Below are 15,841 nucleotides of genomic sequence, written 5' to 3' on the forward strand. Positions count from 1 at the left end.
TGTCAGTTTCATCCATGCTTTTCCTGAAACCTTTCATTCAATCCTTAGTTCGTGCTCTCTAGTCTGTTCTAGGTAATTATTCTTCACAATCCACCCTCTCCAAGACTTGGGTATGTCTGCTAACTGCCCTATCTCATCCCAGGAATGCACTTTCATATACCCGGCCTCTCTGTGTACTCCCTCTCTCCACACTGTCTCTCTCAGTGTACTTCCTCTCTTCACCCTGTCTCTCTGTGTACTCCCTCTCTCCACACTGTCTCTCTCAGTGTTCTCCCTCTCTCCACCCTGTCTCTCTGTGTACTCCTTCTCTCCACCCTGTCTCTCTGTGTACTCCCTCTCTCCACCCTGTCTCTCTGTGTACTCCTTCTCTCTACTCTGTCTCTCTCTGTGTACTCCCTCTCTCCACTCTGTCTCTCTCAGTGTACCACCTCTCCCCACACCGTGTCTCCCAGGGAATATCGTCTCCCCAAACTACCTCTCCCAGGGTAACCCTCTCTCTGTACTACTGCCTCTCCCCACTCTGCCTCTGTCATCAGTGGTGTATCCTGGTTTTGTGCTGCCCTAGGCAGGACAAAACTCAGGCGCCCCCCCTCCCTCCGCGCCACCCCCACCCAACCTTTCCCCCCGCCCCGCATTCTAAATACACACACACACATTCACTGACAGATACGCATACACTAGCTAACAGAAACACACACTCGCTAACAGAAACACACACACACTAACAGACACACTCACACTCAGTAACAGACAAACACTCACTAACAGACACACACTAACAGACACACACTCACTAGCAGACACAAACTAGCAGACACACACACTCACTAACATACACACACACTCACAGGCAAACACACACTAACAGACACACACACACACTAACAGCCACACACAGTCAGACACACACACACACTAACAGACACACACACACTAACAGACACACACACTAACAGACACAGACAGAAACACTAACAGACACACACTAACAGACACAAACACTAACAGACACACACACTGACACACACACTAACAGACACAAACACTAACAGACACACTAACAGACACACACACACACTAACAGACACACACACACACTAACAGACACACACACTAACAGACACAGACACACACTAACAGACACAGACACACACTCACCCACCCACATTAACACTTTTTTTTAAATTTATTTTGAACACATTTTTTTTAACACATTTTTTAAAATTTATTTTTAACACATTTTTTAAAATTTATTTTTCACCCCCCCCCCAGCCTCCTTACCTTTGGGAATGCTGGGGAGGGGGGTGTCTCTTCCTCCCTGGTGGTCCAGTGGCTGCTGGGCGATCGGGCGGCACTGCCTGGCGGACGGGCGGACGGACGGCGAGGGAGCACTTCCCCTGAGCTGTCTGCTCAGCTCCCTCGCGCGCCTCAGAGTGAGGCTGGGAGCCGGAATATGACGTCATATTCCGGCTCCGCCTCCCAGCCTCACTCTGCGGCTGGCGAGGGAGCTGAGCAGACAGCTCAGGGGAAGTGCTCCCTCGCCGGCCGGCCGCCCGCCCACCAGGCAGTGCCGCCCGATCGCCCAGCAGCCCGCCGGCATGTCTGTTAGCCGCAAGGCTAACAAGACATTTGCCTTGGGCATTTGGGGGGCGGCTTTTTTTGCCGCCCCCTGGAAAATGCCGCCCAAGGCAAATGCCTTGTTTGCCTCGCGGCTAATACGCCCCTGTCTGTCATTGTATTCCCTCTCCCACACTACCTATCCCAGAGTATGCCCTCTCCCTCACTACCTATCCCAGGGTACACCCTCTTGCTATACTACTCCCTCTCCCCACACTACCTGTCCCAGGGTACTCTGTCTTCCTATACTACCTCTTACAGCGTACACGCCATCTCCCAACACTATCTCTCACATCGTACACACCCATCTCCCCACACTACCTCTCACAGTGTACACACCATCTCCCCACACTACCTCTGGCAGCGTACACACCATCTCCCACACTACCTCTCACAGCATACACACCATTTCTCCACACTACCTCTCACAGCGTACACACCATCTCCCCACACTACCTCTCACAGTGTACACACCATCTCCCCACACTATCTCTCACAGCGTACACACCATCTCCCCACACTATCTCTCACAGCGTACACACCATCTCCCCACACTATCTCTCACAGAGTACACACCATCTCCCCACACTATCTCTCACAGCGTACACACCATCTCCCCACACTATCTCTCACAGCGTACACACCATCTCCCCACACTATCTCTCACAGCGTACACACCATCTCCCCACACTATCTCTCACAGCGTACACACCATCTCCCCACACTATCTCTCACAGCGTACACACCATCTCCCCACACTATCTCTCACAGCGTACACACCATCTCCCCACACTATCTCTCACAGCGTACACACCATCTCCCCACACTATCTCTCACAGCGTACACACCATCTCCCCACACTATCTCTCACAGCGTATACACCATCTCCCCACACTACCTCTCACAGCTTACACACCCTCTGCCCACACTACCACTCTCAGGGTACACCTCACACTACCTCTCCCAGTGTACACACACACTCCATGTCACCTCTCCCAGTGTATACCCTTTACCTACCTACACTATGTCACTGATCCACCACTCCCAGACCAGACCCAGCTGTGCCCTGTTTCTGTCACTTGAAGGCCATACTGCATCCCTACCCAGTCACATCAAGGCCACAATCCGTCACTTGATTTTGTTACATAAGAGCTACATTTGTTTGCCTCTATTTATCCTCTTCTCACTTTCATTCTATATTTGTTGCTCTGCTTTCTTCCCCACCAGTTCTGTCTCCTTCACTCTTTCACCTCTCTTTAAATCCCCCATTCCATGCACGAAGCGGTGGTTACCATGGTTACAGCAGCTGGAGAATGGTCCGCTCTGGGCTTGGGTGAATCATCAGGGATCCCTTAGTCTAACACCATCTCTCAGTCTCCCAGCCCTTTCCACCTAAAGCAAACACAGATCAAAGGGTTATGCCATTAATGTTTGTGAAGGCTGCACACAGACGCTTCTCGAATTCTGCATGACTGGAGGGTCGATAATGTAGCTCTGTAATAAAAAGCACCGTCTGATGCTGGAAATTATTGCCAACAATGTGAGATTTAAATAACAGTTTGATCGCTTTCCTTTTGGTACCACGCTGCACTATATGTCTGCGCTATGCAGATACACTGACTGGGCTTTAATCTTAGTCATGTTTTTTTTATATTTTTCTTTCTCCTTCAGGACACTCTAAATAATAATTCCCTGGGGAAGAAATACAGCTGGCAGGATCGCGTTTCTCGCTCCTCCTCTCCCTTGAAAACTGGTGAGCATGTCCTAATCCCCACACTTCCAGGCCTTATTCTAGAGCATATGAAACCCTGTGCCACAATAGCGGGCACACCCACGCCGCACAGATGGACCCCAGTCTAGATACACCATAGAGTACTGGGCCGATAATCTGCATTATGATACATAGTGGCTACTAAGAAGGGTCATCTAACCTCAAAGTATCTATCTTATCCAAGACGCAGTCCTGAGCAGCCCCTTATAAACAGTGATGGTGGTGTCCATGCCAGGCATCTCAAACTATGACCCCAGATGCTGCCAAGCTACAACACCCAGAAGTCTCAGGCCATCTATTGCAATCAAAGTATTCTGGGAGTTGTAGATCATCGACATCTGGTCAACCAGAGTTTGAGATCCCTGGGTATTCAGCTAGCACGTTGAAAACTGGCACTCAAAATTCACTAGTCCTGGGAGATGGCACCGAATGTCCAACAAAAACTGCAGCGTGCGTCTCTCCAAATATAGTGTAATATAAAGTAAATACAGACGTAGGGGTTTAGGACCTTAAAGACCAGATACCTTTTCTTGAACTGAGTAAATCTAAAACATCCAGCAAGCTGTAGAAAATTGTCGGTCACACTAAGTTTAGCTGATAGAATTCCTCTGAGATTCCCTATCACATGAACAGAAACTGCATGGGGCTGAATGGGAGGCAGTGAGAGTGGTTTTAGGAGGACATTTATGGTTTGGGTATCGGTAACAGGTAAAGTGGGTTTGGAGTGATATTAAGATGACTTTGGGTTATGGATACATTTCCCATGTTCTATAATCGGCAACCTTAATAAAAGAAATGAGGGCTATTTAAATAATTAAGAATGGATGAATGAACAAACATATAGAGATTTGTTTGATGAAAATTAAAAGCCAGCTGCACCCTTATAGTTGTCATGGCTCTATTGCTCGATGCTGTTGCTTGTGTACCTCTGGGGGTGAAGTTACCAACCAGGTAGTTGGTTATGGGCCAATGTTTCCAGAATGGAGGCACACATTATCTTATGTGTCTGAAATATGCCAAGTTTAATGCCTGAAACCCCAGATAGCTGACCATCTTCCCCTGCCAAGCCATTATTATATAAAAAAATTGAGCTATCTCGTGGCTTAGTAGGAAATCATGATATAAATGATTGTGACATCAACTCCAGGCTGGCTCAATGGCATAATAACAGGACAAGATGCTAGATAGAAACATAGAAACATAGAATGTGACGGCAGATAAGAACCATTCGGCCCATCTAGTCTGCCCAATTCTCTAAATATTTTCATTAGTCCCTGGTCTTATAGTTAGGATAGCCTTATGCCTATCCCAAGCATGCTTAAACTCCTTTACTGTGTTAACCAAAATGGAGGTATATACAGATTTGTTCTTGTGAAATCATAATGGGTCTTGACAGGGTATTCAGCTCTCTGGAATTTATGATGCAGGACCACCTACATGGGGGAATCTGGATACGCTGACAGCTGTTTTTGCTATTTAGGGAAAGTTCACATGGTGTTAGTGTCACGGCTCTCACCGTGACATCCAAACGGCCAGACGTGGTCGTTTCAGAAGTGCCCAACAGGGGATTTGAACTTGAGGCCTTAAACATCCCAAGCCTTCATTCCTGCCTCTAAGCCGCTATTCAGTTGTTGTTTTTTAAATGTGAATCTGGCATTTATTAGTTAATGGTGAGTTGATTGGTTTGGGTAACTTTCTATGTACATGTCCATAAATCCCTGCTATGTCCATCTGTCCACAGGAGATACCACACCATCCAATGAGCACGTGTGTCTGAGTGATGAGGGGAACCCACCAGCTGTTACCCAGGACCGAGGGACCTCTACAGATACTCCTTGTCGACATAACAACACTACACAAAGCACCAATGACCCCTCTAATCGCACAAACACAAGATCTCGCCTGGACCCTCACCGAGATCGAATCCGCTACCAGACTGATGTTAGGCTTGAACCCACAGAGGAGATCTTCCTGACACCAGTCCAGAGATGTTCAGATCCTCAAGAACAAGATAAACCCTTTCTGTCACAGACTGGACCCTGCCGTATGTCTGTCAGTTCAGATGCAGATGTTAACATCCGCCCGCACAATGGTGGCCGACAGCAGTTATCTATCAGTGAGGAGGAAGAGGAAGGAGATGATGGGGTGGGATACCTTGGCTGCTCTGGCAGAGTGGGTGGTCACCGTGCCCTTCAGAGGTCATCAGTTAGTTCCGACACCAGTGGCTTATCTTATGACTCTGTAAAGTACACCCTGGTGGTAGATGAGAACGTGCAGTTACAACTGGTCAGCCTGCGGCAGTGTTACGCAGGATATAGCGATGACAGTGACAGCGGTACTGTATACGACAACTGTGTTTCCTCGCCCTATGAGTCAGCCATTGGGGAAGAGTATGAAGAAGAGGAAGAGGAGCAGGTGGGAGCTGCCGGGAGGGAAGGGAACAGAGTTCGGAGGTCTATGTGCCTCTCGGAGAGCTCCTCTCCAGAGGGCGATGTCTCCTATTCCAAAAAATTCCTCAACGTCTTCATGAATGGGCGTTCACGCTGTACGAGTGAGTGTATCAAAGGTTAAACAATAACTGGGGTATGGCGAGATGCGTGTTGGTGTGCTTTACTGTTTCTGTTGCTGTTTGTGTGAAGAATTTGAAGTTTACGACCTCTCATATTGTGTTTAACCCCTTAAGACCGCAGGACGTACTATGCCGTCCTTATTTTGGTGGCTCTAAAAGCCGCAGGACGGCATAGTACGTCCTGCGATCTTATGTACTTACCTGGTCGCCGGCGATCCCACGCCGGCGATCGCGGTATGGGGGACTTACCTGGGAGCCCAGGGAGTCCCCCTGCGTCCTCTTCAGCCGCCCAGGGCCATGTGATCGCAAGGTCCTTGCGAGGACCCCGCGATCACATGGACGGCATAGCCGTCCAAGGCATTGCCAGCAGGGGGAGTGCCTGTAATGACAAAAAAAATAAAAGTGCCTGTCTGAAAAAAAAATAACAAATGTTAAAACAGTGTAAAAATAAATTATATATACTTAGATCATATATATATTTATTATATATATGATCTAAGTATATATATACACACATATACACACATACACATAAATATGCATACACTGTCTACGTGTATTTTAATATTAATATATACATAATTATATATATATATTAATATCAAAATACACGTACAATGATATTGATTAAATATATATATATAATTTTCATTATATATATATTTATATATAATAAAAAATAAATAAATATATAAATACGTTAAAAAAATAAATAAAAAAATAATAAAAAAAATAGATAAAAAATATATAAACATGCGTAATTTCGTTCTAACTGTATTTTAAAATTAATATATATATATTGATATCAAAATACATGTAGAACGAAATAATATATATATCTATATACATAAGTATATACGTATATATCACTATGAATATACCTATATATAAATAAAAATAATTAAAAAAAATTATATACATATATATACACACATATATATATACACACATATATATATAATAATTCTACGCATATATTTATGTAATAATTTTACATAATTAGGTCATTTTATTAATTACAATTTGCAGGACCTGCCTGCCAACCCAGGCCAAAAGTTCAGGGAATTACATTGTCTAGCACTATATTTAACTCTGTAACTTTCCAAGACACCATGAAACCTGTACATGGGGGGTACTGTTTTACTCGGAAGACTTGGCTGAACACAAATATTAGTGTTTCAAAACAGTAAAATATATTATATTACAACGACGATATCGTCAGTGACAGTGACATTTTTTGCATTTTTCACACACAAATGGCACTTACACTGACGATATAATTGTTGTGATACATTTTACTGTTTTGAAACACTAATATTTGTGTTCAGCGAAGTCTCCTGAGTATAACAGTACCCCTCATGTACAGGTTTTATGGTGTTTTCAAAAGTTACAGAGTCAAATATAAGGTTTGCGTTTCAGTTTTTTCACATTAAAATTCGCCAGGTTGCCTTTGAGACCGTATGGTAGCCCAGGAATGAAAATTATCCCCATGATGGCATACCATTTGCAATAGTAGACAACCCAGGGTATTGCAAATAGGGTATGTTCAGTTTTTTTAGTAGCCACTTAGTCACAAACACTGGCCAAAATTTGCGTTCAAATTAGTTTTTTGCATTTTCAAATATTAACACTAACTTTGGCCAGTGTTTGTGACCAAGTGGCTACTAAAAAAGACTGGACATACTCAATTTGCAATACCTTAGGTTGTCTACTTTTGCAAATGGTATGCCATCATGGGGGTAATTCTTATTTCTGGGCTACCATATGGTCTCAAAGGCAACGTAACCAATCTGGCGAATTTCAATGTAAAAAAACTGAAATATGTAACACGCTATATTTGACCCTGTAACTTCCCAAAACACCATAAAACCTGTACATAGGGGGTACTGTTTTACACGCGAGACATCGCTGAATACAAATATGTGTATTGTATTGCAGTAAAAGCAAACAGTATTATGACATTCACAGTTAGAATGTCACGTAGAACTAACAAAATTTACAAAATTCGTATTTTCTCCAATTTTTTAAATATTTTTTCATATTAAATTATGTTCCATACCTAAATATTTGATGTTAAACGAAAGCCCCGTTTCCCCTGAATAAAATGATATTTAATAATGGGGGGTGCATTTAATATGAAAGAGGTGAATTATGGTTGGACAGACATATAGCGCAAATACCAGGTTTTGTTTACGTTTTTTTGGATCACAACTTGTACATTTGGCTGCGGTCTTAAGGGGTTAAAGTGCATGTCCTTTATTTTGTTGTTGTTTTTACTTTGTTTGCACTGGTAAAGAAAGTGAATTTAGAGGGGTATGCTTTGTAATACACCAGTACCCCAAGACGTTTACTTGCGGCATTGCATTATTGTTTTTTTTAGTTATTTATACCATAGCAGCTCTATTTTGCCAACTGAATGGCTGTTTGCTTGGGTGCTTTATATATAACGGGTCTTCTAGTTTGGGAAACCCTCAGTCTCTAATCTTCTTAGCTGCAGATTCCTTTGGATTGTTTTCATGTCTTATAAATGGTGAAGAGCGAGAACAGACACATCGAGCAGTTTTCAGGTACGTTGTCCAGCACGGAACCTTTTATCTCATTATTACCATACCACCCATAGGTCATAACACTCAACAAGTTACATTGATTTTACCTTTCTATTTATTGTCAAACAAGATTTTGTTTGTTTTTGGTTTTTCTAAACCATCCTACCCACTTAAAGTTTTAATGTATGAAGCCATGCTATCTAGTAAAAACAACAGTGGGTATGTCGAAAGTTTAATTTTATGAGCATAGTTCTAAAAGTGAAGCCGTCACCATGGAAACCAATTAAATGTCCCTTGCTCATTGTTCCACTTTTAGAACATTGCAACCGATGTACTCTTTTTACAGAGCCCTCAATGTATCCCTGGGATTACTGAATCAAATTATAATTCACTCATCGGGTAATAAGATCTGAGCAGCAAGTCACATGTAAAATATGTTCCAGTATAAAAGTCTGCTTTCTGAAGTCACTGGTTCAGTGAAAGAATAGTCCAAATATTTCATGTATTTACCTAACAGCCCCTGACCCATCTGACCTTTCGGCATTCTGTTATTTAAAGGCCATCTCCTATAGAACAAAGTGACTTGTGTATGCATTTATTGTTGCATTGACGGAGCATGTATTTTGTTTTCTATTGTAGCAGTAAGCCCACTTCAACTTTAAAGCCAGGTTTATTTGGCAACTGTATAATGTTTCCATACTTTACTTAATAATGGTTTTCTGACAAAGGTCAATATCTCTCAAATTTACTATTGATTTTGCTTTGCTTTTAATTACTCTCTTACTTCCCATCTCATTGACCTGAAGGTTCACTACCCTCCAATTATTTTGTTATTATTCAACTACAGGTTCATGCCTCGTCACCCCGGGGAACTGGAGCTGGAGGCTGAGGATCCCTTGCTGGTGGAGGTGCAGGCAGAAGACCATTGGTATGAGGCTTATAACATGCGGACAGGCGAGCATGGTATATTTCCAGCTTATTACGCAGTACAAGTGACCAAGGACAAGGATCACTCGACAGGTAAAAACAAAATGCCAGTTGATCTGACTATGATTCACAAATTATGGAGCATATCAATATACCCCCAATCCCTCGTGGACACTGGAGATCCTATGCACCTCATCTCACTTAGACCATTGAAGGTACAATCCACAGAATCTGGACTGCAGGCACCTTCTAAACCCAATGATGGGGATTTTTACCCCACCAGATCTTTGAGAGTTAGATTTTCCATGGTGAATGTTCCTCCTTAGACTGCCCTAGTATTATGGTAAATGCAGTTTCCAAACAAATGAGGTGCCAGACTTAGCCATCACTGCCCTACATTAATGTGGATAGGCCCTCAACCCTAAGTACTTTCTAAGCCTGGCAGCAATATTAAAAATGGCTCCACTAGGCATTGTGCAGTGCTCTTAGGAATGCAGCACTATTACAGGGTGGGTATCTTAAATGATATTTAATATTGTGTTGTGATGCCAGTTCTTAACAGTTACTCCTGACTACTATACACCGTTCTTTGAAAATAGCCGAAACATTGAGATAATTCGAACACTGAAATAAATTGCATCGGAATGGTCTGTGTTCTAATTTCTAATTTGAAATACCAAAGGGAGAGAAAAGTACACAGGAATAGGAGTCTAATGAGTGATCGTGTTATGAACAAAAAACTCTTGCTAGTTTTGATAATCTCTTAAAATGGAGAAAAAAAAGGTTTTATTTAATTGAACATAAATTATTTATTTAATTAAAAATTTAATCAAATAATGTAAGTGATTCATTACCCTATGCTGCTATTGTTCTATGTAGAATTTTATGGGGAAAAAAAAAAAGAGAGATCCCTGTTCTGTGTCGGTTTTTAGATGCATGCACCCAGGAATGTCTACAGAATTCTAGGTGTCAACATGATTAAGGCCCATTGGGTTGAGATCCTCAGTTTGTGACCATTGCCTGTAGCAACTGGTGTTCCAGAGACTCTGATTCTTTCACCTAGAGACTGTTTAGTATAGTATAATTTAGATACTGTATCATATTCTCATGGAAGGTCAATTTATATGTCCACTCTCCCAAGTGGGTGGCCTTTTCACTGTTACCATTGCTGATATGCAACTCTAGCTTTCTGTTACCTTTTTTCCCAGAAAGTCAAACTTCTGACTGGGTTGACCAGTTCTGGGTGAAGTTCCTTGGCTCTGTGCAAGTTCCATACCACAAAGGAACGGAAGTTCTGTGCACCGCCATGCAAAAGGTGACAACCTCTAAAAAAAATCTGTATGTTTCAACCTAATTGATGATTTGGGCAACGCATTTCACGTGTTCCTCCTGCCTTCATCTTACCCGGTGATATATAAAACCTCTTAAGTATCTGATTAATTCCATCCAAGTGTGATGTATCAGTAATACCTACTGCCTTATCATTTTGGTGACCGTTCGGATGAATCTAGTAATGAAAATCTTACATTCCTGTTAAAGTCTTTGTGTTTAGTATAAAGAGTTCCATGTAAATTTTAGAATATTTAATTTATCTTAATTCAGGTTCTCAAACTCTAATAACAAAACAATGATTTATGATAGTTGATCCCACAGTCCTTTTATTTAGAGTTATCATTTTTGTTTCAAGAGCTCGACAATGAAAACCAAGGTTGCTGGAAATATTACACATCTAGAAACATTAGTTTGGGAGTACCCATAAGAATAAAAAGCAATATGTTTTTGTGTTACTGAAATGTTTTGAAATTAGTTTGACCTGTAAACTTTGCATTTCAGATTGCTATGTCTCGTCGCCTTACAGTGCTGTCAAACCCACCATCTAGCTGTGTCCTTGAGATCAGCCTCCGGGGGGTAAAAATTGCAGTTCGAGGAGATGACCCTCAGGACCACAGTCAGGTAAGTGGGGCTTAAATTAACAACTCTGTGGAACTGCTAACCATCACCCCAGTATTAAAGAAACACTATAGTCACACAAAACAACTTTAGTTTAATGAAGCAGTTTTGGTGTATAGATCCTTACTGCTCAATTCGCTGCCATTTAGGAGTAAAATAACTTTGTTAGTCTTCTTGACGTTGTAGGAGCCTCCTGCGTGTAATTTACAGAGCAGGAGATAAAAAATTCTAAAGCAAGTTAACATCTGATTGAAAATGAAACTTTTTTTCATGCAGGCAGGTGTGGGGCATGGCTAGGGCTGCATAAACAGAAAGTAAATAAATGCCTAAATGGCAGTGAATTGAACAGTGAGATTGCATGCGCATGATCTATACACCCAAACTGCTTCATTACGTTAAAGTTGTCTTGGTGACTATAGCGTCCCTTTAATATTTTTCTAGCCACAACAGCCTTGTTGCATCCCAGTATCATGCCAATATTCACCACATCCCAATGTCACACTGGCTTGTACTTTTTTTTGCCTACTTTTGTAACGGCAATGATGATCCATCTAGGTTTGCATATTGACTGATGTGTTTTCATAACACCGGTCTCTGTGCTTCTCTACATCTTTCGCTAATAACCCTTTCTTACCAGCAGGTGAACACGTGCAGTCACTTCTTCCAGTTAAATAACATCTCATTCTGTGGCTATCACCCTAAGAACAGCAAGTGAGTGTAATGGAGATTTATTGGGTTCCCCTGTTAATGTTTTTTTTTTCTATTTCTCATGATTATTTTATTTTTCCCCCCCTAGATATTTTGGCTTTATAACTAAACATCCCTCCGATCATCGCTTCGCTTGTCATGTATTTGTCTCTGAGGAATCAACCAAACCCCTGGCAGAGTCTGTCGGGTAAGAATTTTGGCATGGGTGGTATAAGGGTCCGCAGCATTAATGGGTTAGATACCACACTCTAGTTTTATTGGATGTGGGATGTTGATCGGAGAAGAAGGAAATAATTTTATATTTTTAATGTTATACTATATTGGTGTATTTTAAAATAAAAAAAGAAGGCCTTTATTAGCGAATTTCCACATTGCATTTCATTATTTAAAGTATTGTCTTCTTGGAGAATTCAGAACCAGACAGTTTATAGATTATGTCATAACAATGGCTTCCTGATATTTAAATGAAAATCATATATGTTTTTTTTAGCAGCAAGTGGAAAGCTGTTTTCTATACAATAATATTATTGTACAGCACTGCGGAATTTATTTTTGTCGCTACAGTAATCTCTAGTTCCTTGGTACAGGCCTATATTAAATGAGGTGGAAAGCAACCCTACATTGCCCCCTAGCTGCATTTCTAAAACTGCAGTATCAGTAAGCATCCTCAAAAGGGGCTAATTCACTAAATACCCAATTGGCTTAAATTGGAAACAAAACTGTACAACTGAAGGTTAATGAAGCTAAACTATGGTTATATTTTGTTTTCCAAATCAGCTATTACAATGCAAATCAAAGTTTTGTTTTTAGAATATTTGTGCATTTATATGTTATTTATTTATAAAAAATATTAACCCTGGTCAACACGGCATAAAATCTCAGCCGAAATTGTGGTGTGTTTGTTATGGCTAAAAATGTCTCCCTTCCTTACAGGATTTCCCAGCATATCCAAGAAATCCATTTCAATGAGTAACAAAAAATAAAAAAGGATTAATGGGTCTGTTGCTTTGTTTTCTCATGTTAAGAGAAGTCCAATATTAAAAGGACACAATAGGCATCAAAACAACTTTAGCTTAATGAAGCGTTTTGGTGTATAGATCAGACCCCTGCAGTCTCACTGCTCAATCCTCTGCCATTTAGGAATTAAAGGGAAACTCTAGTGCCAGGAAAACAAACTTCTCACTTACCTAAGTCCAGCGCTGATGTCCCTCGGTCCGCCTTCGCTCCTCCCCCACCAACGTCAGCCGTCAGGGGAGACCTAATGTACATGCGTGTTAACGGCCATGCTAGCATTAGGATTTCCCATAGGGTATTCGGGTGACACTGGAAGTGCGCATGCATAGCATGAGGACGTCCAGCACCAGTTAGGCGACCAAAATGCGCCTAACAGCACTGAAGTCCCTAAAGGTGGAGTTAACTCTCAAAGGTAATTATTGCATTTTCACACAATCACACAAAGTAGTCTCCTGCAGGGTCTAGCAAGCTATTAATTCTAAAATTAAAGGACCGCTATAGGCACCAAGACCACTTTAGCTGAATGAAGTGGTCTGGGTGCCTGGACCCCCTAGGTTTAACCCTGCAGCTGAAAACATAGCAGTTTCAGAGAAATTACTATGTTTCACTGAGGGTTAATCCAGCCTCTAGTGGCTGTCTCACTGACAGCCACTAGAGGCCGCTTCCGCCATTTACACGGAGTAAATCGCACTTATTTGACGCTGGACGTCCTCATGGAGTCCAGTGTCAAAAAAATCCCCACAGGAAAGCATTGAGTAATGCTTTCCTATGGTTGGGTTTGAATACGCGCGCCTCTGGCTGTGCATGCGCATTCGGCTCCACCCAGAAGCTGATGTCGATAGAGGAGAGGTCACCAGTGCCGAGGGAGCCCAGCGCTGGATTAAGGTAAGCAAATAAATGGTTAACCCTTTAATCGCCGCGGAACAGGGCCCTAGTCATCTAAACAGTGACTAGGGCTCTATAGCGTTGGGAATACATATTTGTATTTCTATCGCTATAGTGTTTCTTTAATAATGTGCAAAAAAGGAATTTTAAACATTAGATCTCTCTTTACAGGAAGTGTTTAGGAAGGCTGTGTAAGTCAAATGCAGGAAGATGTGACTAGGGCTGCACAAACACTATGATTTAAGTTTTTTTTAAACGGTAGAGAATTGAGCAGTGAGACTGCAGGGGCACGATCTAGACCAGGCTTCCCCAAACTCCGGCCCTCCAGATGAAATAGGCTGAGAATCATGGGAGTTGTAGTTCAGCAACATCTGGAAGACCGGAGTTTGGGGAAGCCTGATTCTAGACACTCTATACACTAAAATTGCTTAATTAAGCTAAAGTTGTTTTGGTGCCTATAGTGTCCCTTTAAGGCCTTATATATACCCATGTTTAAAGATATGACCATCCTTTCATCCTTAGTTCCCATTCTCTGGTTGGAAAGGTTTCACTGTGGTCTAGATGGAGCTGGTATTGCCTAAGTGTTTTCATACCTAATGAATGAGCTTTAACACTTTTTTTTGTTCTTTCTTCATATTTTTAGGAGAGCCTTCCAACAGTTTTACAAAGAATTTGTGGAGTACACATGCCCCACCGAGGATATATATTTGGAGTAGCTGCAATTTATTACACGGAAATCTGTTCTGTGCATGGACAAAACTGCTTGTGTCTGGGCAGCGGAGGACACAGAGCTGCCTGAGTGGTGGGATGGTGAGGGACAAGAGGCACCCCTCCCTGCTGTGCCTCCACCCTGTTGGATTCTGGTGAACTGGGTGTAAAATCAAGTTGAACGTGAAGGCTGGGCCCAACCAAGACATTTCCCAATAACCTTCTCCCCACTTTACTCTGCCCCTAACCCTGCCATGCATTTTCGAGCAAGGGGACTCCAAGGAAGGACTGTGCTCTGATCTCCTGAGCATTACTACCAGCTTGTGTATGGAAACTGCAAGAAAATGCTACGGTCAGGAAAGAAAGCCTAGGGATGTTAGAGTTAGAAAGTGGAGAACAAGCTCTGTGATATCACACAGTTGCCTGTGAGTGAAAGTTTGGTTTTATTTAAATACAGAAAGGATAAAGAATGTGTGCGCATGTTGCTTGGTACCAGCTGTGGGGATGCATCAATGATTGACAGATGGAAGGTGAAGGTTAGTTGCTGCTCAAACTGCTGTGGCCATTGGTAGTGTGTTAATGGCCTTCTAGACTCACTGAAATACTGTATGAATGAGTGGATTGAACGACTCTGTACATAGTGCTTGAGCTGGTGCGCAGTTCTATTGACTTACAAAGTGACACTATATATAAACACAGATATGTGCGTGGCTGGGTTTGCTAGTTGGTTATCCTAATAAGGTAAAGATGGTTGTCTGGGTGTCTTGATGAGTCAGTATTGGTTATAGAGGTGTGTTTCCAAAGGTTGGGGGCAGAAGGCAGCTCAACGTTTCTCAATAAAACAGACTGAGAATGGCTCTGTTATCATTCCTCAAACAGGATTGGTTGAGATCGTGTCATATGTATATGTAACAACAACAACAAAAACACACAAACAAAAAAGTAAAAAACACAGCAGTGGTACCTGCCACATTGTCTCCAATAGGCTGAAGTTGAACTAAGGTTTACAAGGGAATGGTAACAGCACCTTGGTGAAGTCCTCAAATCCAAGTCGATATGAAACGAGAGGAGACAGAGAAGAAAAAAAAAAAGGGAATATAGTGTAGTAGGTTGAATGTAATGTGAGGGGGAAAAATGAATTGCACT

General features: G+C 42.1%; 1 protein-coding gene across 4 annotated transcripts in view; it reads left to right on the top strand.

Moving 5' to 3' along the window:
* MAPK8IP1 (mitogen-activated protein kinase 8 interacting protein 1) overlaps positions 1-15,550 on the top strand; it is a 62,998-nt gene extending 47,448 nt beyond the window's left edge. For 2 of the 4 annotated variants that reach the window (XM_063438553.1, XM_063438556.1), the window contains exons 4-12: positions 3,289-3,370; positions 5,130-5,939; positions 8,449-8,524; positions 9,351-9,523; positions 10,639-10,745; positions 11,264-11,383; positions 12,018-12,091; positions 12,177-12,275; positions 14,631-15,550. In XM_063438553.1, the coding sequence (XP_063294623.1) occupies positions 3,289-3,370; positions 5,130-5,939; positions 8,449-8,524; positions 9,351-9,523; positions 10,639-10,745; positions 11,264-11,383; positions 12,018-12,091; positions 12,177-12,275; positions 14,631-14,703 (1,614 nt within the window). In that variant the 3' untranslated portion in view covers positions 14,704-15,550. The remainder of the gene's footprint in view (positions 1-3,288; positions 3,371-5,129; positions 5,940-8,448; positions 8,525-9,350; positions 9,524-10,638; positions 10,746-11,263; positions 11,384-12,017; positions 12,092-12,176; positions 12,276-14,630) is intronic. The other 2 variants (XM_063438554.1, XM_063438555.1) reach the window with 2 other exon arrangements.
* Positions 15,551-15,841: the final 291 nt, after the last annotated feature.

This window comes from Pelobates fuscus, chromosome 12, assembly GCF_036172605.1.
Source record: "Pelobates fuscus isolate aPelFus1 chromosome 12, aPelFus1.pri, whole genome shotgun sequence".
NCBI classification, from domain to species: Eukaryota; Metazoa; Chordata; class Amphibia; order Anura; family Pelobatidae; genus Pelobates; species Pelobates fuscus.